Raw genomic sequence first — 24,252 nt, 5'->3', positions numbered from 1 at the left:
AAAAACAAAAAAAATGTTGGGGTCTGGGAGGTCAGCAGAAGGGGGACCTGTGGAATCAGGCCCTCTGCTGTTTAGCACTCACCTCCACCTGCGACATGCTGCCAACATCTCCGGATCCGGATCCAGCTGTGCTGCTCCACTCCAAAATGCTTGCCCATGTGTCCCCATCCAATATCGCCGCAACATTCCGCATAGGAAGTGGGGTAGAACATCCGGATTTCTCAGCCAGTGTGTTGTGAGCTCTCCGGTTCCCATTGGTTTGTATTGGCCGGATGGTGCAGTCCGGCTCCGCCCCGGATACGGCTGCCGGAGGAGCCGGATCAAAAAATAGCGCATGTTGGAACGGAGGCCGGAGTCCGGATCCGGCCCGGATCCGGTCCAGCTCCGGTCCGGCAGAACGGACGCATGTGAACGGACGCATAGGCTTTCATTGCTATGCCGTGCGTCCGTTCCGTCCGTTCTGCAAGCGGTGCGGCTCCGGCACGGCGATTCCGGACGGCCACCGCTAATGTGAACCGGGCCTAACTGGTTGCCTTGTGTTTTGCTTCAAAACATCTAATTTCCAGTAGTTCGGAGTTCTTTATATGCAAACACAAAATGGACTTAAAGAAGAACGCCAGTGAAAATAATGTAATAAAAAGTACTTCATTTTTACAATAATGATGTATAAATGATTTAGTCAGTGTTTGCCCATTGTAAAAAATGTTCCTCTCCCTGATTTACATTCTGACATTTTTACTGCTGGCAGGTGATGTCAGTAAAATGAGATGCTGCTTGCTTGTTTTGGGCAGTTGGAAACAGCTGTAATTTCCCACAATGCAACGAGGCTCACAGACAGGAAACTGTCATGACCATGGACCTGACATCACTCTGTGGGAGGGGTTTCACCACAATATTAGCCATACAGCCCCCGCTGATGATCCGTTTGAGAAAAGGAAAAGATTTCTCATGGGAAAGGGGGTATCGGCTACTGATTGGGATGTAGTTCAATTCTTGGTTATGGTTTCTCTTCAAAGTTTAATTCTTGTGATGCAGCTAGTCTTCCATTTATTCCCCTGACCAGACGTCCCGTTTTACCTGGGACACGTCCCTGGTTCAGGGTCCCCTGTCCCAGGCTGCAATGTGTCCCAGGTTATGTCCCACTTTTGGCCGCCGGGTGTCCCAGCCGTGGTACTCTGTGGTTGCATGAGGTAATGTTTGCCTGATTTACTGTTTGCGGAGTCAAAGTAATCGTTTTCTGCTGCATTTCATGTGTCAGAGGTAACAGTAGTTGCATTTCATTTGTCGGAGGTAACGGTTATTGCAATTCATGTGTCGGAGGTAACTGTTGCTGCAGTTATTATTTGATTGACATAGAGACTGCATTTGCTACTTTTGGGGTTATTGTTGCAGCATTTGGCATTTTTGGGGCTCATGATTCTTAAATGGCATGCTAATACTGTAGCATCAGCAGCTTCTGCAGATTTCATGCACAATCTAATACCACCACAGTCAGAATCGAATGTCCTACGATATTATTATGTATTTATATAGCACTGGCATCCAAGGCAGCACTTTACAGACAATGTAGTCATGTCCTTGGCGGAGCTCACAATCTAATCCTGGCCAAAGTCAAAGTCTAATGTCCCGCCATACCATTATTATTTATTAATGTAGCACTTGCATCTTCTGCAGCATTTTACAGAGTACATAGTCATGTCCTGGACTGACATCCATAATGCAAATCTCTCATTTCACCACACCATTGTAGGAACACTGCTTTCTTATGTGTTTGAGTAACACTGCCTAATTACATTTAGGGTCACTTTGCCTATCTGTGTTTTGGGATGAAACTCTGGCCTACTGCCTCAGAGTTACATTATAGTTCACTCCGCCCACACCATGTCATGGACATGCCCATTTTTCCACTGTGGTCATGGACACCCCCATTTTTGGCACCCCGTCCCATCCCAGGTTGAGCCAAGAAAATTCTGGTCACTACATTTATCTATATCAATAGAATTCTGATTCTGATCAATATCACGATCTGCAGATACAAAACCATTCTCAAGCAGGGCTGTGGAGTCGGTACAAAATCATCTGACTCCTCAGTCTATGAAACCACAGACTCCAACTCCCACTCCAGGTACCCTAAATTGCTCCGAGTCCTTGACTCCGACTTCTACTCCACAGCCCTTGCATTGCTATGGAGTGGGTACAAAAATACTCCAGCTCTGACTACTCAGTTTATGAAACCTCTGACTTCAACTCCAGGTACCCAAAAATTGTTCCGACTCTGACTCCACAGCCCTGTTCACAAGCCAGATTATAGAAATGACTTTTTCAGGCATTGGTCTCTTACTATACAGCCCATGATTACCATCATCATTAGCTTGTATTTCCACTGTAAATACCTTCCTCTCATTAGTAACCTTAGTGCAGTTCATCGCTGTGATTATTCTGCACATTTACTGAACATGCGCGATCAATCTCTAAGTCAGATGAAAGGCTCGATGTCAGCACTTTCGTAGAGTGTTGGTCTCTTTGCTGCAGCATGTCTCTATCCATGTAATACAGTCTCGATTTGTCACTCCTAAAAGGAAGACATGACGGGGCCGGCCTTGATTATCAGTGATAAGTGCTGGGATAACGTTTCAGTGTGTCCCTCTGCTGCTGCATAAGTGCCCACTGGTGTTCTCCCCTAACGTATGGCGCAGGTGCAGCTTGTTTTTCTAATTTAAATGTCTCATCACGTCGGTGGCCTGCATTGCGGAGTTAATCCCTTGGTCTTGATACTCTAGCACCATGGAATGCTAAACAAACTGTTCACACCCTTAAAAACGCGAGTTAAAAACAGCTTGTGCAGCAAGGAAGATGTTAGACGGAAGCTACAAAGTTGAACGTGAGAGATAGCTGTGGGCCTGGATCTTGGTACAGGTCTGCTTAAAGACAAATGTCAGTCTTTCAAACCTAGCCTATAACTTAAAGTGTACCTGAGGTGACATGGGGGTTGATGCACAAAAGCGCAGTAATATTGCCTTGCTCAGACAGCGCACGCCAATATTACCGTTACTTCCAGCAGCGTGTACCTCAAGTTACGCTATTATCACAACCCCCAGTACTCTAGTAGCTTGACTGTTACTACAGTAACACACGGTACCATTAGTAACCCACATTACCATAGCAATGGTCAATTACAGTGGGTTGTGCTAAGAACTTAACTAGTGGTACTCGCTGCCGGAAGTAACTGTAATATTGCCATGACCTGTATGTGTACGCAATAAATGATGAGATAAACGTGTATATACAGTGCCAAAGGTATTAATAACTAGTCTGTGTTCCTTTTTTTTCTTTTACTGCCTGAAAGAGTTAATATTCAGAAGTGCAATTGACAGCATCTGTCTTGTCGAATTACAGTGTAACCCTCACTGATAAGGAATTATGGCCATAGAACTTTTCCTGGCAGAAAACAACTTCTGAGATCCAGGGATAGATAAAAAAAGATAAATAGTAGATTTTTAACTCTGGGATTCTTGACAGACTGCCATTGAGCAGAGACAATAAAACATCAAATCTACTTTGTAAATGTATAGAGATAAAACCATGGGATATCTTTAAAAAAAAATAAAAATTCATGAGTAGGAGGATAGATACAATTGTTGATCTCATCATTTAATTTTCACCTCAAGTTCAATAACAGCTCAAACTTCCATCAAGCAAGCAAAAAGATACCAGTTTACAAAATGAGTGAACTGGAGCACAACAGGTGTACATGTCCACATCAAAGATTTCGATTGGTCAGTTTTAGGCTACTGTTCCACCTTGCAGCAGTTTTGATAAATCTGCATCACCATGCAGTGGCACATATAGGCCAGTTTCTAAGGTCTGAGTTTATTTTAATTCCTGGGCAAAGTAGTCCAGATACTGAACATCACTAATAAATGCTGGCATATATAGGGGTGATTTACTGAGATTCTTCTGGACTATTCATAATTATTAAGCCTGTAAATCTGGGTATGTTTCAATAAATATTTGCCATTAACTATTAGGTGGATAGGCACACAGCTGCAAGCAAGCAGAGCTTACACTGTGGGTATTTCTTTCTGAAATGTGTTGTTTCAAAGGAAATACTTCAAATTAACAATAAGCAACATGATTGCTTTAGTTCAGTTGGATTTGTCTGAGCTACTGACCCCAGAACCAGATCAGATGTTCTGATTAAGGTCCCTTTTACTCCTTCTGCCTCTTTGTGTAGACACATAGTTAATACTGTAATGCAGGGATGCTGGGAACTTACGGTAACAAAAAAAAATAAAGACTTGGACATCATGTAATGGTTTTCCTTCCTCCCCCTGGGTTCATACAGAGAAGAAACTAGTGCAGTGGCAAACACATTTGCCTCATGAAACAGCTTGGCTTCTGCAATCACTTATTATAAACCTTATTGCTGTTATAAATTTCCTTGGCCTGTTTTTGGTTTGCCTGACCTTTAAAAATGTACAGAAGCAGTTGTTAATACCTGTTTGAGGTATTTTATTGAACTGAAAATGTGTAGTGATCTTTTTTTGTTCCAATTCCTATTTAATAGGTCTATTACTAAAGACCATTTGAAAAGTGTCTAATCTTATTTAGGAAAAACCTAAACCTATGAAACATTGCACAAAATCCAAATTATATTAGTTTTTGTTTGTTTTGAGTGCAATAAATACATAAGACTACTATGGTAAAAAAAAAAAAAAAGAACTACACATTCCCTATGAGGCGAGAAGGCCACCCACACAGTCATATAAATATACATTGTTACATACCGGTAGTCAGTATGGTAAAAAAAAAACATGCTTCAGTTGAAGACAGTCGCCCTTCGTCACTGCACTCCCTGTCACGGTCTAGTGAGGGGAGTAAAAAGCTGCTGGTTACATAACTACTGTTTATAGGAGCTCAATGCCCAATTCTAGTATTTTTTTCTTATTTGGGGGTGGGGGAGGTGTGGAGGTTTTATTTGGGTTAGAATATCCACAGAAACAACCACCAGTTTTCATAATAAAGTCATATAGCACCACTGGGGTCAAGGTGTGAGTAAACATATTTCCAATTCAGATGCCGACAGAAATAAAAGAACTAAAAATTCTAAACTCGTCCAGGTATAAAATTTAGAAAAAACCCGGGAAAAGCGCTTTAAAACACACACAAATGTTAGGATCAAAGTTGTAGTTTATTTGGACTGATTTACGAAAGGGTGTTGCCATTCAAACTCTGAAAGTTTATTAATGAAAGATAGTTTATTAATGAAAGAAGGGGACTAGATCCCAGAAAGCTCGCACAATTTAACTCTATCGGTTAGCAATTAAACGGTATTATTTTTTTACAAAATGTTGTTTTCTCTACCTATTTCATGAAAGATAAAAACAGAAAACTCTTCAAATTTGATTTGGAAGATTGTTTTTTTTTTTTTTTCCTGTATGTGTTACTCCAGTTGTATATACAGCCATTTATGTCAAGCTAACTTTTTTATTTCCATTATTTTGTTACAGTGCCTCCCAGCTCCTGGAGAAGAATCCTTTCTCTGTCAACAGTCCATTAGGCAGTGGAGCCGCCAACCATCTCCTGCCATCCCCCGCCAGCCTTCAGCTCGCTCAGCTGCAGGCTCAGCTCACCCTACAGAGGCTAAAATTGGCTCAGAGCGCAGTGACCACTAACACAGCTGCTGCTACTGTCCTCAACCAAGTCCTCTCCAAGGTGGCTATGTCCCAGCCACTCTTCAACCCCCTCAGAAATGCCGCTATGATGGGTGCTCATGGCCCTGCCGGTATGGCCTCTCTCGGACCTGCCATGCACAATGCTCGTTTTCCTTCCACTGGATTACCATTCTCTGCTCAAAACCCAGCAGCCATGGCACCAAAACACAATCAGAATCCAAACCAAAACTCCATGCCTCATTTTGGGAAAGCTGTGGGTGGAAACAAGCTGGAGGGGTTTCATGGAGGTTCTCAACCATTTGGAGCCGAGACAGAACAGTCCGTGTATCATGCCTTCGCTTGTGGACAAGAAGACGCAATAGATGGACGTTACCTTACCAAAAACAACACTGCAAGATATAAAAATCAATTTGATTCACATGGACCCCCTCATCCAATGAGCCATAAGGGTGACCTTAGCCAAGGGGTCCATAACATACCAGCAAATAATCAGTGGGAAGCTTCTCGTCACTGGCAGTCACCTAGTCAGCATTATGACAGTAGAAGCGAGCTCTACAACCCAGAAGAACCAACACCAGATACCAAGTTCAGCCCGGCCAGTTCCCCGGTCTTCAGCAGACACAATAACGGCAAGATGCCAAACTGCAACTCTTCATTAAAGAATCTGAAGCCGCATGAGATCAATGATTTTAATGGAGTAGCCCCTCTTCACCTGCCACACACCTGCACAATGTGTGACAAAAAGGTCTTCAACTTAAAGGTGGGTGATGTGAGAGAGTGTTGTTCTGCCAAAGCTGGAAAATGACTTTGGCCCTTATTCAATTTACTTTTTCACCTAAGTTTTCTCCTAAGAGATAATCTTTCATTTTCTGTTTAAAATAACTTTTCAGTACTCTGCAACTGAAAATGTACCAAAAAGTAGGTGAAAAGGTACAGTGAAATGTATTAAAGGGGTTCTTTAAGGTTTTTCCGTTTGGCCGACTTGCAGGTCGACCACCACTGCGCCTGTCCTCGCTCACCTCGCCAGGAGCTTACTGCGCAGATGCAGTACAACGTTTTCTCGTACTGTGCCTGTGCAGGACGCTCCGATCGGCGGGAGCGAAGATGCGTGCAGGCGCAGTAGCTGTAGTTGGTGAAAGGAAAAGTGAGCCGCGGCGGGGGACTGGAGGATCCTTGAGGACTGGCGTGGGACAAGACATCTGCAGGGGACCGGTAGAAGCCCCAGGTAAGTGAAACTTGTTTTTCTTTAAACCTTAAAGGACGCATCCCAGCTATTAAAAACAATGAAATCTACTTACCTGGGGCTTCCTCCAGCCCCTAGAAGCTGATCTGTCCTTCACGCAGCTTTACACTCTGCCGCTGGCTCTCTGACCTGACGGCGCCTCGCCAGGCCGTCCACTATTGCGCCTGCGCAGGCGCTGCTGTCAGTCAAATCCACGTTGTCCAGAGCGTACTGTGCAGGTGCAGAACTACTGCACCTGCGCAGTACACTCCGGGCACGTGGATTTGATTGACAGAAGCGTTAGCGCAGGTGCAGTAGAGGACGGCCTGGCAAAGTCGTCCTCAGCACCGGGAGACAACGGCTGAGAGTGGATCTGGGGCATGGGACAGATCAGCGGCTAGGGGCTGGAGGAAGCCCCGGGTAAGAAGATTTAATTTTTTTTTTTTTTTTAATAGCTCGGACCTTTCCTTTAAAGAACCTCTGTAAAAGTATTTTCTTGCTCTCTGGCTGCTTAAAAGGCATTTTATTGAGATGTTAAAATGCCACCTAGGAGAAAACTTAGAATTTTTTTTGCTTTTGTCACACTATTTTCCCAGCAAAGCCTCACTAGGGCGCACTAAAGAGATCAGTTTAGTGTCCTAGGTAATGCCAAGTGTACATGTCTATAGGAAAAAGACTCCCAGAAAACAAAGTGCTTTCATATTTTGTTTTACAAAAATATAAAGAGATATGTTTCATAGAGTCCGATTATTTGTATCTTGTGACCTAATACATGTTGTAACTACCATGTCATGTGCCTTACTGGCTGCATACAAACACCACAGGATGACTCCGATTCAGTATTTTATGAACCACTGCCATGCATAAAACTTTACTCAACGATGTATGTTGCACAAAAGCAACATCATCACCATTTATGCATTAACTAGTTATGAGAGTAAGCTCTCATCACAGCTATGTGCAAGCATAATGTTACATTAAAGTAAAACTATTGCTAGCATTATTTTCATGCTTGCACAGGAAGCTGTGTTATTAATTTTTGTGTATAAACCATTCTGGAGCCACAAGGTGTAAAAATATTGTGCCTTGCATTAAAGCTACGGGAAGCAGGGGCGTAGCTACAACTCACTGGTCCCCATAGCAACTGCTTTGCCTGCTATCCCTATTCCTACACCCCTGACGGGAAGTAGGTGTTAAAGAGGGCTTGGTAATCCATACCTACAATGATGTGTTACTGCAGAACACCGATGTGTGCATCAACCCCAGTGTGACCTCAGTGTAACGGCAGCCCTTCATTGGAGGAAGGGAAACCCCTGGCTGATAGATGCTGATATGCTAGACTTCGGGATTGCAGTTTTGACACTTGTAAACATCATAACCACACACAGCATATAAACCACTGAAGTGTCTACAGAACTGCAGCTTCCTACAGTGAATCAGATCCCCTTCATAACAATTTTTTTCTATTTAATAATGTGTAGAAAAATGATTTTTTTTTTTAATTTAACCTGGTGTTAACAGCAATCCACCACATTATTTACATAAAATCTTATTACACTTAAGGTGGCCATACACTGATAGATTTCTGTCAGATGCCTGTCAGGTCGAATCTGAAGATAATCTGATGTGTGCCACACACTAGGAACAGATTTCCAATAGATTTCATTCTGAAATCTATTGGAAATCTATTGAAAATCTATGAGCAATCCTGTCAGATAGATCAAACCGATCGAAATCGGCCGTTCGATTGTACATCGATTTGCGATCAGTCGAGGTCGAGGGGTGTGGGCCCCTTTAATTACTGGTAAATTTCTTATGTGTTAATTAACAGTGAAGTGTCTAGAACCTTATGCACACGTGTGATCCATTCTAAAGTACTGCTTGTGCATTTTCACTGATAGCAGTGTTTGTGTGGGCAGCACAATGGCGTAGTGGTTAGCACTCTCACTTTACACTTGTGCTGGGTCTCCAGTTCGGATCTCAGCCAAGTCACTATCTGCACGGATTAAGTGTGTATGTTCTCCCCTTGTCTGTGTGGGTTTCCTCCGGGCACTCCAGTTTCCTCCTACATCCCAAAACATCCAGATAAACGAATTGGCTTCCCCATAAATTGACCCTAGACTACTATGGACATGTGACTATGACAGGCATTAGATTGTGAGCCCCTCTGAGGGACAGTTAGTGACAAGACTATGTACTGCAGAAGATGTCAGCGCTATATAAATACTAAATAATAATAATAATAATAATAATGAGTGGTGTATTTGTGAGCGCACTGGACTGGAGACAACTTTGTGCTCACGTTCTGCAGCCTGAATTGGGGACTGGCTGATTATTTTGACATTCTCATGGCCCAATACAAACAGCAGAACCACAATTTTAGAAAATGTCCCTTTTTTACTAATCTATCCTATTCTCAGGATACCATTTGAAATATTTCCATCAATAGAAATTTCTACTAAGAAAAAAAAGTTTATGCAAAGATACACTTTACATAATTTGCTGAAGTAAAAAAGTTGAAGCTAATTAAAAAATGATTAAATGCTGCTGTTAAAAGATTAGAAAAAGCTATGCAGAAAATGGAAACAGGTTAACCGTTAACCAGTTTAAAACATAATTATAGTTTTAACAGCTTTACATTTGATTAATATTATTAGAGGTTGTGACATTGTGTAAAGAATGGGCTTTCATATAAAGTAATTGATATAAAGGAACTTCACCTGGCATTTGCTGGAGCTATTGTCTGGGTCATATCAGGCCACAGAAATGGCTCCTGCAAATGCTCAACGCGTCAAAAATACGCGTTGCCGCATATCTACGCGTGCGGAATGCGGCAACGCGCATTTTTGTACGCATTGCGGTCCGCAACAGCGCTAATTGCAGTAGGGAATGCGTCCAATAATACGCACGGCGGCCAGCCGACTAGTGAGTCGTCAAAAACGAAACTAAGTGACAGCAGGGGACCGCAGGATTCCAGAGCGGCTCCGAGGGCACAGGACTGCTGCAGGGGGCTGGTAATAGCCCCAGGTAAGTGAAACTCTCTAACCCCCGTTCAGTTAAGGTTCCCTTTAAGGACCAGGCACTTTTTTTCCATTCAGACCACTGCAGCTTTCACTGTTTATTGCTCGCTCATACAACCTACTACCTAAATGAAATTGAGCTCCTTTTCTTGTCACTAATAAAGCTTTCTTTTGGTGCTATTTGATTGCTGCTGCGATTTTTACTTTTTATTATATTCATCAAAAAAGACATGAATTTTGGCAAAAAAATGATTTTTTTAACTTTCTGTGCTGACATTTTTCAAATAAAGTAAAATTTCTGTATACATGCAGCGCAAAAAATGTGGACAAACATGTTTTTGATAAAAAAAAACCCCATTCAGCCTATATTTATTGGTTTGGGTAAAAGTTATAGCGTTTACAAACTGTGGTGCCAAAAGTGAATTTTCCCATTTTCAAGCATCTATGACTTTTCTGACCCCCTGTCATGTTTCATGAGGGGCTAGAATTCCAGGATAGTATAAATACCCCCCAAATGACCCCATTTTGGAAAGAAGACATCCCAAAGTATTTACTGAGAGGCATAGTGAGTTCATAGAAGATTTTATTTTTTGTCACAAGTAAGCGGAAAATGACACTTTGTGACAAAAAAAAAAAAGTTTCCATTTCTTCTAACTTGCGACAAAAAAAAATGAAATCTGCCACGGACTCACTATGCTCCTCTCTGAATACCTTGAAGTGTCTACTTTCTAAAATGGGGTCATTTGTGGGGTGTGTTTACTGTCCTGACATTTTGGGGGTGCTAAATTGTAAGCACCCCTGTAAAGCCTAAAGGTGCTCATTGGACTTTGGACCCCTTAGCGCAGTTTGGCTGCAAAAAAGTGCCACACATGTGGTATTGCCGTACTCAGGAGAAGTAGTGTAATGTGTTTTGGGGTGTATTTTTACACATACCCATGCTGGGTGGGAGAAATATCTCTGTAAATGACAATTGTTTGATTTTTTTTTACACACAATTGTCCATTTACAGAGAGATTTCTCCCACTCAGCATGGGTATGTGTAAAAATACACCCCAAAACACATTATACTACTTCTGAGTATGGCGATACCACATGTGTGAATTCATAGAAGATTTTATTTTTTGTCGCAAGTTAGCGGAAATTGATTTTAATTACCTGGCATTTTAGGGGCCCTAAACCGTGAGGAGTAGTCTTGAAACCAAATGTCGCAAAATGACCTGTGAAATCCTAAAGGTACTCATTGGACTTTGGGCCCCTTAGCGTACTTAGGGTGTAAAAACGTGCCACACATGTGGTACCGACGTATTTAGGAGAAGTAGTATAATGTGTTTTGGGGTGTATTTTTACACATACCCATGCTGGGTGGGAGAAATATCTCTGTAAATGACAATTGTTTGATTTTTTTTGTACACACAATTGTCCATTTACAGAGAGATTTCTCCCACCCAGCATGGGTATGTGTAAAAATACACCCCAAAACACATTATACTACTTTTCCTGAGTACGGCGGTACCACATGTGTGACACTTTTTTGCAGCCTATTCACACGTCCTATTCACAGGTCATTTTGAGGCATTTGTTTTCTAGACTACTCCTCACGGTTTAGGGCCCCTAAAATGCCAGGGCAGTATAGGAACCCCACAAGTGACCCAATTTTAGAAAAAAGACACCACAAGGTATTCCGTTAGATGTATGGCGAGTTCATAGAAGATTTTATTTTTTGTCACAAGTTAGTGAAAAATGACACTTTGTGAAAAAAAAAAATCAATTTCCGCTAACTTTTGACAAAAAATAAAATCTTCTATGAACTTGTCATACACCTAACAGAATACCTTGGGGTGTCTTTTTTTCTAAAATTGGGTCACTTGTGGGGTTCCTATACCGCCCTGGCATTTTACGGGCCCAAAACTGTGAGTAGTCTGGAAACCAATTGTCTCAAAATGACTATTCAGGGGTATAAGCATCTGCAAATTTTGATGACAGGTGGTCTATGAGGGGGCGAATTTTGTGGAACCGGTCATAAGCAGGGTGTCCTTTTAGATGACAGGTTGTATTGGGCCTGATCTGATGGGTAGGTGTGCTAGGGGGTGACAGGAGGTAATTGATGGGTGTCTCAAGGTGTGATTAAAGGGGGGAATAGATGCAAGCAATGCACTGGCGAGGTGATCAGGGCTGGGGTCTGAGGGCGTTCTGAGGGTGTGGGCGGGTGATTGAGTGCCCTAGGGACAGATAGGGGTCTAATCTGATAGGTAGCAGTGACAGGGGGTGATTGATGGGTAATTAGTGGGTGTTTAGGATTGATTGATGGGTGGCAGTGACAGGGGGTGATTGATGGGTGATTGACAGGTGATTGACAGGGGATCAGTGGGTTTTTACAGGGAAGAACAGATGTAAATATTGCACTGGCGAATTGATAAGGGGGGGGGGGGGTCTGAGGGCAATCTGAGCGTGTAGGCGGGTGATTGGGTGCCCGCAAGGGGCAGATTAGGGTCTGATCTGATGGGTAACAGTGACAGGTGGTGATAGGGGGTGATTGATGGGTAATTAGTGGGTGTTTAGGGTAGAGAACAGATGTAAACACTGCACTTGGGAGGTGATCTGACGTCGGATCTTCGGGCGATCTATTGGTGTGGGTGGGTGATCAGATTGCCCGCAAGGGGCAGGTTAGGGGCTAATTGATGGGTGGCAGTGACAGGGGGTGATTGATAGGTGATCAGGGGGATAGATGCATACAGTACACGGGGGGGGGGGGGGGAGGTCTGGGGAGAATCTGAGGGGTGGGGGGGGGGTGATCAGGAGGGGGCAGGGGGCAGTTTAGGGCTTAAAAAAAATAGCGTTGACAGATAGTGACAGGGAGTGATTGATGGGTGATTAGGGGGGTGATTGGGTGCAAACAGTGGTCTGGGGGGTGGGCATGGGGGGGTCTGAGGGGTGCTGTGGGCGATCAGGGGGCAGGGGGGGGGAAATCAGTGTGCTTGGGTGCAGACTAGGGTGGCTGCAGCCTGCCCTGGTGGTCCCTCGGACACTGGGACCACCAGGGCAGGAGGCGGCCTGTATCATACACTTTGCATACATTACAAAGTGTATTATACACTTTGTATGTGGCGATCCGGGTGCTAGTAACCCGGCCGGCGCTTCCGAACGGCCGGCGGGTTACAGCGCGAGGGGGGCAGAGCCAGTCGCCGGCGGCCGATCACGTCACGAATGACGCGATAGCGCCACCCATGCCCCTACAAGGACCGCCCCCTCTGGGCATGAGCTGGTCCTTGCGGGATCCACTTTCCGGCCGCCCCTGTGCAGTGGGCGGTCGTTAAGTGGTTAAAGTGTGGGAGGAAGATAGCTATAAGTGTTGGTAGTGGGAATATTATTGTAGGTGAGGGATTCTCCCCACCAGGAACACAGAGTGAAAAAAAAACATGACAGTGGTCCTGACATGCTTATAATGGTGCATGACATCCAGACAGGTTCTGTAGTGCTTCCCTGTTAAGACCAATGGAAAGACAAAGCTGTGGTGTGGGTCTTGGCTTTAGGCCAGTCAGTAGAAGATGACATCTGGATTAGGCTTCTGTTGTGACCTGTATATAGGTGGGACACTTGTAGAGTCCCTCTCCTGTTACAGGTGTTGTGACTACCCTGATGGAGGTTCTGTAAAAGCCACGTGACCACCTTGTAGAGCGACATGGTGACATAATGTGCTCTTTAGCACAGTATCAGCTGACAACACTATATCTGGCCAGTAAGCATGTCACGCTTCTCTATGTGGAACCTGTCAGCAATACATTCATGTCAGCTCTGCACCAGCCATAGCGGGTCCTCCAGTGCCGTCTCCCAGCCATACACTTTATGCTGGATCTCATGTACTGCAACTCAGGATGTATCAAAGCTAGCTGAGAGAAGCTAGTACCCCTGGAAAAAAAAAGTACATACTTGCATCAGTAGGGAGGAGCCTTAGGATGCTCAAGAGGCTTCCTTGAACCACCTCAACCCTTTCCACTGCTTGCTGGGACTCTATTCATCTTCATGCCACACTCTCTTCCATGCATGGACACAGCCGCACTGTGCCAGGCCTGCAGTGCCCCTGCAAAGGCTTCCAGAGTCTTTGAGCCCTCAAGAATATGTATCCAAGGCCCTGAATGCTTTTCTGAGGCCCCAGGAATTTGCTTCCAAGGCCTTGGTACCATGCACACACAGACACACTCTCGCACTCATCAAGTCTTTGGTATATCTGTTTGCAGTTGTACAGAGGGAAGTCGGTATTGAGAGCTTAGCTCTTCTATGAGTAGGGACATAAGGACACATCCGCACTGCCTGCGCATTATTAAATAACTGAAGAACATGCGTTTTTCTAATCGTGATGCCCTTTTCACAGTGGTGCAATGCGATTTTAACCCAATTGCAAAAGTACTGCCACAGCATTTTTTGTGGGTTTGTGATTGCTCTTCAATTTTCTTGCACTCCCATTGATTTAACTCAAACACAGTGGTATACAATTTCTTCTCTTTTTTTTTGCAATCTCCTCTTTTAAATCCTTCTTACGCTTTGAAAATCTGACAATCACACCAGTAATCATGTCAGAATGCACGTTTTTGAAAGTAGTGAAAAATCATGATTGCTTTGCACCGGGTGCATGATTTGCAATGTATACCAGCCCTAGCAGTTGTAACTGAGGGAGTCTCCTCTCTGACAACACAGGGCTATGGCACTGAGGCAGGACAGGTTGCTATGTTATAATAATTAGTAGCAGCAATTTTATTAGTTACTTGAAGCCAGGCAACTTCACTGCTTTTTTTAAAGGGGCACTATGGTGAAAAACTGTAAAATTTAAAATATGTGCAAACATATACAGTGGTGTGAAAAACTATTTGCCCCCTTCCTGATTTCTTATTCTTTTGCATGTTTGTCACACTTAAATGTTTCTGCTCATCAAAATCCGTTAACTATTAGTCAAAGATAACATAATTGAACACAAAATGCAGTTTTAAATGATGGTTTTTATTATTTAGTGAGAAAAAAAACCTCCAAATCTACATGGCCCTGTGTGAAAAAGTGATTGCCCCCCTTGTTAAAAAATAATTTAACTGTGGTTTATCACACCTGAGTTCAATTTCTGTAGTCACCCCCAGGCCTGATTACTGCCACACCTGTTTCAATCAAGAAATCACTTAAATAGGAGCTATCTGACACAGAGAAGTAGACCAAAAGCACCTCAAAAGCTAGACATCATGCCAAGATCCAAAGAAATTCAGGAACAAATGAGAACAAAGTACTGTAATTGAGATCTATCAGTCTGGTAAAGGTTATAAAGCCATTTCTAAAGCTTTGGGACTCCAGCGAACCACAGTGAGAGCCATTATCCACAAATGGCAAACACATGGAACAGTGATGAACCTTCCCAGGAGTGGCCAGCCGACCAAAATTACCCCAAGAGTGCAGAGAAAACTCATCCGAGAGGCCACAAAAGACCCCAGGACAACATCTAAAGAACTGCAGGCCTCACTTGCCTCAATTAAGGTCAGTGTTCATGACTCCACCATAAGAAAGAGACTGGGCAAAAACGGTCTGCATGGCAGATATCCAAGGCGCAAACCACTTATAAGCAAAAAGAACATTAAGGCTCGTCTCAATTTTGCTAAAAAAACATCTCAATGATTGGCAAGACTTTTGGGAAAATACCTTGTGGACCGACGAGACAAAAGTTGAACTTTTTGGAAGTTACATCTGGCGTAGAAGTAACACAGCATTTCAGCAAAAGAACATCATACCAACAGTAAAATATGGTGGTGGTAGTGTGATGGTCTGGGGTTGTTTTGCTGCTTCAGGACCTAGAAGGCTTGCTGTGATAGATGGAACCATAAATTCTACTGTCTACCAAAAAATCCTGAAGGAGAATGTCTAGCCATCTGTTTGTCAACTCAAGCTGAAGCGATCTTGGGTGCTGTAGCAGGACAATGACCAAAAACACACCAGCAAATCCACCTCTGAATGGCTGAAGAAAAACAAAATGAAGACTTTGGAGTGGCCTAGTCAAAGTCCTGACCTGAATCCTATTGAGATGTTGTGGCATGACCTTAAAAAGGCGGTTCATGCTAGAAAACCCTCAAATAAAGCTGAATTACAACAATTCTGCAAAGATGAGTGGGCCAAAATTCCTCCAGAGCGCTGTAAAAGACTCGTTGCAAGTTATCGCAAACGCTTGATTGCAGTTATTGCTGCTAAGGGTGGCCCAACCAGTTATTAGGTTCAGGGGGCAATTTCTTTTTCACACAGGGCCATGTAGGTTTTGAGTTATTTTTCTCACTAAATAATAAAAACCATCATTTAAAACTGCATTTTGTGTTCAATTATGTTATCTTTGACTAATAGTTAACGGTTTTTGATGAGCAGAAACATTTAAGTGTGACAAACATGCAAAAGAATAAGAAATCAGGAAGGGGGCAAATAGTTTTTCACACCACTGTAGAAATAAGGAGTACATTTTTTCCCAGAGTAAAATGAGCCATAAATTACTTTGCTCCTATGATGCTGTCACTTACAGTAGGTAGTAGAAATCTGACAGAATCTCTTTATAGGGGATTCTCAGTGATATATTTATTTTCAAAAGCACTTAGTGAATTACAGTTGCTCTGTCCAACTCCCAAAAAACTGTGTAGCGAGTAGGGAAGCTGGCCAGCATCATTGTTTAAATCCTTATTATGGAATATCTTTATAAAGAATAAAAGCCTTGCTGAGAATCCCCTATGAAGAGATGGACTAGAACAAAACTTGTCACTTCTGTCAGATTTCTACTGCCTACAGTAAGTGACAGCATTATAGGAGAAAAGTAATTTATGGCTAATTTTACTCTGGAAAAAATGTACTTCTTATTTGTATATGTTTGCACATATTTTAAATTTTACAGTTTTTCGCTGTAGTGCCCCTTTAAGTGATATAATATTGTGTGATGGGACAGCAGCCAACATTTTGCAGAAGCAATGATTCTAGCGGCAGTAGCTCCCATGAAAACTACTTTACAAGTTATGGATCAGATTATAATTGGAATCGTTAGCAGCTTATTTTTATCCTCTTCATTCTGCAGTAACAGTAGCCACTCAGTGACAACAGATGATTAAAGTCACTGCTCGGTGATTAAGAGGCTGCGATCTGTAGCAGCAGCATATCTGTTTGTGATAGCTCTAAAGGTCAAGGGGTCTAAGGAGGGGCCAGACAGGTCCAAGACACTCCTCAATCCTTAAAGTGACTCTGAAAATAACCTATATTTACCACCATCAGCTCTATTTGTATTCCATAAATTGAGTTCTGTGTAAATTGCAGAGGAAAACATGCTTTACGCCAGACACATTTCCATAAGTGCTGTTGTTGCCAAAATGGTCAACAAAAAAACCCTCCCCTTTGACTATTTAAACCCTCCCTGTTGGTACATTCAGGATAATTTCATTGACCGACAAGGAAGCCCAATAACTTACCCTTCTCTGTAAGGGGGCCCATTCATAAATGTGTAATTTAAATAAAAAAACATTCTGTGTGATTTATGCCATGCTTTTGAATAGGGTTAAGAAAAGTGCATATCCCTGCTAGATTAGCCTAGTCAGAATAATTATGAATAGATGTCAAAAGGAGCTGAATACATTTCAAATCAATTCAAAGTTAAAATTGCTGCTAAGGATGAGCAGGCGAGTATGAAATTCCAGGTTTGCAGGCGGAAATTTTGGAAAGAAGGAGAGCAGCATGCAGTGAGAGGCTTTGACATAGGCGAGGTAAAACTCACTACCGTTGCCTGCGCCCACAAACATGCAGGTTCAGTTTCGCCAGTATATCCATATAGACGGAGGCTAGGTATGATGCTATTCATAAAATTCAAATTGTAGTTAGTTCTCCACTCATAGCTTTGAATCATCAAGCTGTTGAACTGCATGCATTGTTGTTTACATGAATGGAGGAATGACTGTGAGGGAAAAGTGCCCTCTAGGGGTTGTGTGCAGTAATGCAATGGTGATCATTAAAACCAATATAAAAAAACAAAACTTCATAGCACATTTTGTTTGTTTGTGTTTATGTTGTGAAGACCTTTGACTGGCATAAATCTTAAAAATGTGAGTCTCAGAGCTGCCCTGTGCCACATCATCATGGTTGTGCAACTGTCACTAGCTTGCAGCAGTTAGTTATATTTAAAAATGAACTGTACTGAAAATAATGTAATGATTACAATTGCTTACATTTTAACATATTGATTTATAAATTAGTCAGTGTTTGCCCCTTGTAAAATCTTTCCTCAACTTGATTTACATTCAGAAATGTATCACAGGTGGTGACATCTTTAGTATTGTCAGGTGCATCCCTGCAGAATGTTTAACGAATGGTTCCAAATCCAGTGTGAAAAAATGCCCAGTCTCCCATAATGCCATGGCAGGAAAATTCCACATAGCTAAATAATAGGCTTGGGACATCACTGACAGTGGGACTACATACCATATATTGCGATATATAGCCATAGGAAGTGTTTCAGATGCTAAAACTAGGATAGTTAATGTAAAAGTGAGTATTCTGAATAATTTACTGCATTCTACTATATGGCCTAGTGCACACCAGAGCGGTTCGGTCGCGTTTTTAGGAACGCTTGCAGCTGAGGAAACGCTTGGGTAATGTATTTCAATGGGCTGGTGCACACCAGAGCGGGTCTGTTTTAGCTGAAACACAAACTCCCGGGCTGCAGCATATTTTGGATTTCGGAGGCGGTTTTGCCTCCAATGTTAAGTATAGGAAAAACGCAAAACACTTGATAAAATGCCAGATCAGAGTGGTTTTCCGGGCATTTTTGTTACAGTAGCTGTTCAGTAACAGCTTTACTGTAACAATATCTGTAATCTGCTACACAAAAAAAGCTACACAAAACCGCAAAACGTTAGCAAAACGTTTCATAATAATAAGAAAAAACGCTTCAAAAACAGCTAGCGTTTTGCGGATCTGCTAGTGGTTTTTGGTGTGCACTGGGCCTATGTCACTACAGTGCTTTAAACAGCAGCTCTGAGATGTCCCTTAGGTCTACTTTGTTAATCTGCAATGAATCGTGTCCAAGACCATTGCAGATAAAAATACCCTAATGTGTTTTCTTTTTTTCTCAAATGCTAGTAAGTATATTATGCAAATATTTTTTGTTTGTGTGTGTGTGTATATATATATATATATATATATATATATATATATATATATATATATTTGGTAGATCCTGCTCGTGGTGCCTAGGAAGTGAAAGGTGTTGGGTACTTGGAAGGTCTCTGCAAGGCATACTCGCAATCCACCTCAGCTTCTCCAGTCGTAGTTATGCGTTGTTGTGGCAATGACTGACGCGTCACTTATACATGGATCAGAACTGCGCAGCCTTCACTGGCCTGAACATGCTGATAATCACAGTGATTGTGACATAACTGGTCCTTCATGGTGGGTATTCTTTGTATGAAGCCGGTCCAGCAGCTATAGGGTCAGTGCAGCACAGTTGTATTGGACAAGTGTTAGTGCTGTCACAGGTGTTGTTTTTGGGAGTATGGTCACTGGTTCTATGGATTGCCTGTGCCATGTATTTAATGTGTCGTATTTAGTGCAATTTTGAGTCAAGGTTGTTTAGATAAACCTAAGCAATGACTGCTCTATACAGTTTAATTCAGTTCAAAATGGTTACTAGACAGTTCCTGCTGTTTTATGGTAAAACAGATGATTAAAGCTTAGTTCACAGTGCTCTGTTGCGTTGCAAAATAATTCTGCATGTCTACTAACTGGCCATACAATTTATGGGCCTGTTCACAGTACTGCATAGCGTTATTCTAATCCACCACACGTAAACTTTTAATGAAAGTGGTCTGAAAGTCAGCATTTCAACTTTGCTCTAAAAGATTTCTTACAGCTTTAATGCTAGGTACACACCATACAATGTTGTGTTAGATAGATGGTTCGATAGATAATTTCCGACATGTCCGATCTTCTTTACGATCGTTTTTCTGGTTGATATCTTATAGAAGTGAATGGAAATAGATAAGAAAAGATAACAGTATCGAATAGGAAATCGATCAGACGGAAAATCGACCAAAAAAAAACACATCCTGTGTACCCAGCATCAAGCTACTATCCCAGAAAAAAAGTGTAGCAAAACATCACTGAAATGGTTAAACAAAGCACTTTTGCCACTCGACTCTCCTGCTCGATCATATCTCTGCTCTATTCCGCAGTCAATTCTCTTATCTTCCGGTAATTTTTCTTATCTTTTTCCATTCACTTCCATCCGGAATAAAGTGGCGAAACGATCGGGCGGGAAATCGGACATGTTGGAAATCTTAAAGCGGAATATAACCCTGCATTTCAACTTTGCTCTAAAACATTATTTACAGCATATTATATGCAACCAGCATTTTTTTTTTACTAGACCAGCATTGGAAGGGTTACACAGAGTTTTAAAGTTCCTGGAGATTTCTGCAGACGCATCCGAAGCTGAAATAGATACATTTTGTTTACATAAATGTATGTAAGTGTTGAATGTGACTCACTCTCTCTGACTGAGCTGGAGGACAGCCAAAGTGTGTAACATTCAACACTTAGATACATTTATGTAAACAAAATGTATCCATTTCAGCTTCGGATGCGTCTGCAGAAATCTCCAGGAACTTTAAAACTCTGTGTAACCCTTCCAATGCTGGTCTAGTAAAAAAAAAATGCTGGTTGCATATAATATACTGTAAATAATGTTTTAGAGCAAAGTTGAAATGCAGGGTTATATTCTGCTTTAATGGCTCAAAATCGAGCCATGTATTCCCAGCATAACAAGTAAAAAACTCTCTGAGAAGCTGTGTCTGCTTCTGGCACACACACAGAACTCAGAACAGCTTATTAGAAGATGTTAATATATAATAAATAGCATTTGGAATAAAATGCAATGACAGCTCTCAGGGCAAGATAAACTACACTTTTAAAACTTGTAGACAGACAATATTACATATGCACAAAAGCAAATATAACTCTATGAGTAATACAAATTAGGAAAACACATTTTTATTGAATGTTGTGTCAGAGTTTCAGACCACTTTAAAGGAAACATCCAAGCAAAATAAAAAAAATGGATCCACTTACCTTGGGCTTCCTCCAGCCTGTGGCAGCCGTCCTGTGCCCGTGCCGCAGCTCCGGAGGCTCCCAGTCTTCTCTGCTGCAGAACCCAACCTCGCCAGGTCAGTTTCCGGGTCGGCGTTTTCTGCGCTCCACGGCGCGGGTCACGTGGTCCCTCCGACGTCATCAGGAAGGTAATGTGCAGGCGGAGTACTGTCCTGATGACGTCGGCCGGACCACGGGACCCGCGCCATGGAGAGCAAAAGACGCCGACCCGGGACCCGACCTGGCGAGGTCGGGTTCTGCAGCAGAGAAGACCGTTAGCCTCCAGAGTTGTGGCGAGGGCACAGGACGGCTGCCACGGGCTGGAGGAAGCCCCAGGTAAGTGGATCCATTTTTTTTATTTTGCTTGGATGTTTCCTTCAACCACTTTACCCCCAGCGATACTGATTTCTCCGTCCCTTTTTCCACCCTGTTACCACCAAGGGAAGGAGAAATCCGTACCTGATGCCGCTCCCGCCGCTGTCCGTTCTCCCGCTCGCTCGTAAGCGCGCCCCCGCGCTTGTGCACGCCGCAGCCCGCTTGCCCGGAGATCAATGAACGAGAAAACCTTTCCCGTTTGTTGATCTATGCCCCCCGCAATGATCAGCTGCTTCTACGAGAAGCAGGGCGATCATTGTGAAAAAAAAGTTGCCCAGTCTCCCTGAACTTCCTGCAAGCGTACTTCCTGTACGCTTGCAGGTCGCATAAACAAAAACTCACTGTGGCCATCTTGTGGCCAAATAGTAAAACTACACCCTAAAGCATTTTTCATATACAAATACATTAGTTATACATTAAAAATTAAATCATTACTTCCCACACTGGCCAATTTTTTTTATTTTTGTAATTAAAAAAAAAACAATTCAAAAAAATACATAAATAGTTACCTTAGGGACTGAACTTTTTAAATATGTATGTCAAGAGGGTATAACACTGTTACTTTATAAACTATGGGCTTGTAATTAGCGATGGACGCAAAACTGAAAAAAATGCACCTTTATTTCCAAATAAAATATTGGCGCCAAAAATTGTGATAGGGACATAATTGAAACAGTTTTATAACCGGGACAAATGGGCAAATACATTTCATGGGTTTTAATTACAGTAGCATGCATTATTTAAAAACTATAAAGGCCGAAAACTGAAAAATAATAATTTTTTTCCCCACACTTTTTCCTATTTTTCCATTAAAACACATTTAGAATAAAATAATTCTTAGCATAATGTCCCACCTAAAGAAAGTATAATTGGAGGCGGAAAAAACAAGATATAGTTCATTTCATTGTGATAAGTAATGATAAAGTTATAGACGAATGGATGGAAGGAGCGCTGAAAAGTGAAAATTGCTCTGGTGCTCAACGGGTAAAACCCCTCAGTGGTGAAGTGGTTAAAGTCTATGTCCATTCTCCATTGCAGTTCACACTCCTAATGCGAGCATTATGCAACTGACCACTGTGAACCTAGCCTAATAGGTGGTGCATCCTGGTCCATTTTGGTTTGCCAAATTGGGCCTGATGCAATTGTCAGACTCGCCAGCGTTAAACGCTGGTGAGTCCGATAATGAGGCGACAATAAAGTCGTCTGATGCAATAGCATTTAGCCCTAGGCAGGGTGTTAAAAAAACTCGCTTGGGCGATAGTATCGCCCAGCAAGTTCCTTACACCCTATCGTATTGCACTTTGCATGCCTCCGGGAAGCGATGCTTCCCGGTAGACATGAGCGTTAGCTTAGACCTGCAAAAAGCAGATCTAAACATGCTAACGCACGTCATCGCCGCTGCATCTGGGGGTGTCCTTTAGTAAGGAGACCCCCAAAGCTCCCCGCCGGCCGCCGATCGTCTCCGCAACCCCCCATGTAGCTACAAAGTTAATTGTAAGCAATTTTCTTACCGCCGCTTTACACCCGCCGGCCGCCGCATCTCGCCGCAAGTCCCCGCTGTGTAATTACAGTGTATGAGTTACTGTAATTACACTCGCTAATAACAGAGTCCCGGCAAAGCATCTTTGAAACAGCTGCCAGGGCTCCCCATTGGTTCACAGGCTGAGCCATTTTCATTGGTCCAGCCTGTGACCCAATGGGGAGGCCCGGCGGCTGATTCAAAGATGCTTTGCCGGGACTCTGTTATTAGCGAGTGTAATTACAGTAACTCATACACTGTAGTTACACAGCGGGGACTTGCGGCGAGATGCAGCGGCCGGCGGGTGTAAAGTGGCGGTAAGAAAATAGCTTACAATTAACTTTGTAGCTACGTGGGGGGTTGCGGAGACGAGCGGCGGCCAGCGGGGAGCTCTGGGGATCTCCTTATTAAAGGAGACCCCCAGATGCAGCGGCGGATGTTCGGCGGGTTGTCCGCATGTGTGGGGAGCGAGGCCATGGTGCTGATGGACAGCACCACAGGGTAAACCTCGCTCCAAATCGCCTGGTAATAGGGAGCATCGCTCAGGCTTTCGCCTGAGTAATGCTCCCTAACGATCGGCCATCGCAGGAGTGAAAATGGCAATAGGATTTGCCGGTAATCCTCGTGCGATGGCAAGGTGATAAGTAGCTCGCATCTGCAAGCGACTTATCACCTGGAATAGCATCAGGCCCATTATCACCTATTGCATTTGATTAGTCTAATTCCAGGATGCATACATTTGAGAATGTTTGAAATATAGGCCCTACTCTAAAAATAAGCCCTAGTTATACTTCATAAAAAAAAGTCAATGTAAGTGGTGTCCAGATAGCTAGGGATGATCAGTGTGATACAAATATTCTGTCTTGCAGGATTATGTACAATTTTATGCAAATAAATGCAGCTTGAAAATGGACCAATCAATTTAAACCTTGGTGGGACTTGATTGGTCCATTTTCAAGATGCATACATTTGCATAAAAATGTATATAATCCTGCATGAAGTTGCAAATATTTGCATCTTATTTATCATCCCTATAGCCAGCTACTGTAAACGTGAAAAAGTAAAATCAGTTGGAACTAGAATGCAGCAGGACAGACCCTTCAGCAAGCAAAGCAGACATCCCCCAAAAGAATCACACTCAAATGACCCCATGACTAGATTTAAAAAATAATGAAATAAGGGTTGGCTAGTGCTGGGGTCTCAGGTGAAATTAAGCCCCAACACATCTTTTTGGAGAAAAAATTAGTCTTGATTTTGGGCAGCCCTGGTACTAGTGTAGAGTAGGGTTATAAGAATAAGTTTCCCACCAAT

At 42.7% G+C, this 24,252-nt stretch overlaps 1 protein-coding gene across 3 annotated transcripts in view; it reads left to right on the top strand.

The window, feature by feature from the left end:
- RBM20 (RNA binding motif protein 20) overlaps nucleotides 1-24,252 on the top strand; it is a 534,741-nt gene that overhangs the window by 336,819 nt on the left and 173,670 nt on the right. For all 3 annotated transcript variants that reach the window (XM_068258701.1, XM_068258700.1, XM_068258699.1), the window contains one exon: nucleotides 5,511-6,435. In XM_068258701.1, the coding sequence (XP_068114802.1) occupies nucleotides 5,511-6,435 (925 nt within the window). The remainder of the gene's footprint in view (nucleotides 1-5,510; nucleotides 6,436-24,252) is intronic.

This window comes from Hyperolius riggenbachi, chromosome 10 (genome assembly GCF_040937935.1).
Source record: "Hyperolius riggenbachi isolate aHypRig1 chromosome 10, aHypRig1.pri, whole genome shotgun sequence".
In the NCBI taxonomy this organism is placed as follows: Eukaryota; Metazoa; Chordata; class Amphibia; order Anura; family Hyperoliidae; genus Hyperolius; species Hyperolius riggenbachi.
This window is presented reverse-complemented; position numbering and strand designations above follow the sequence as displayed.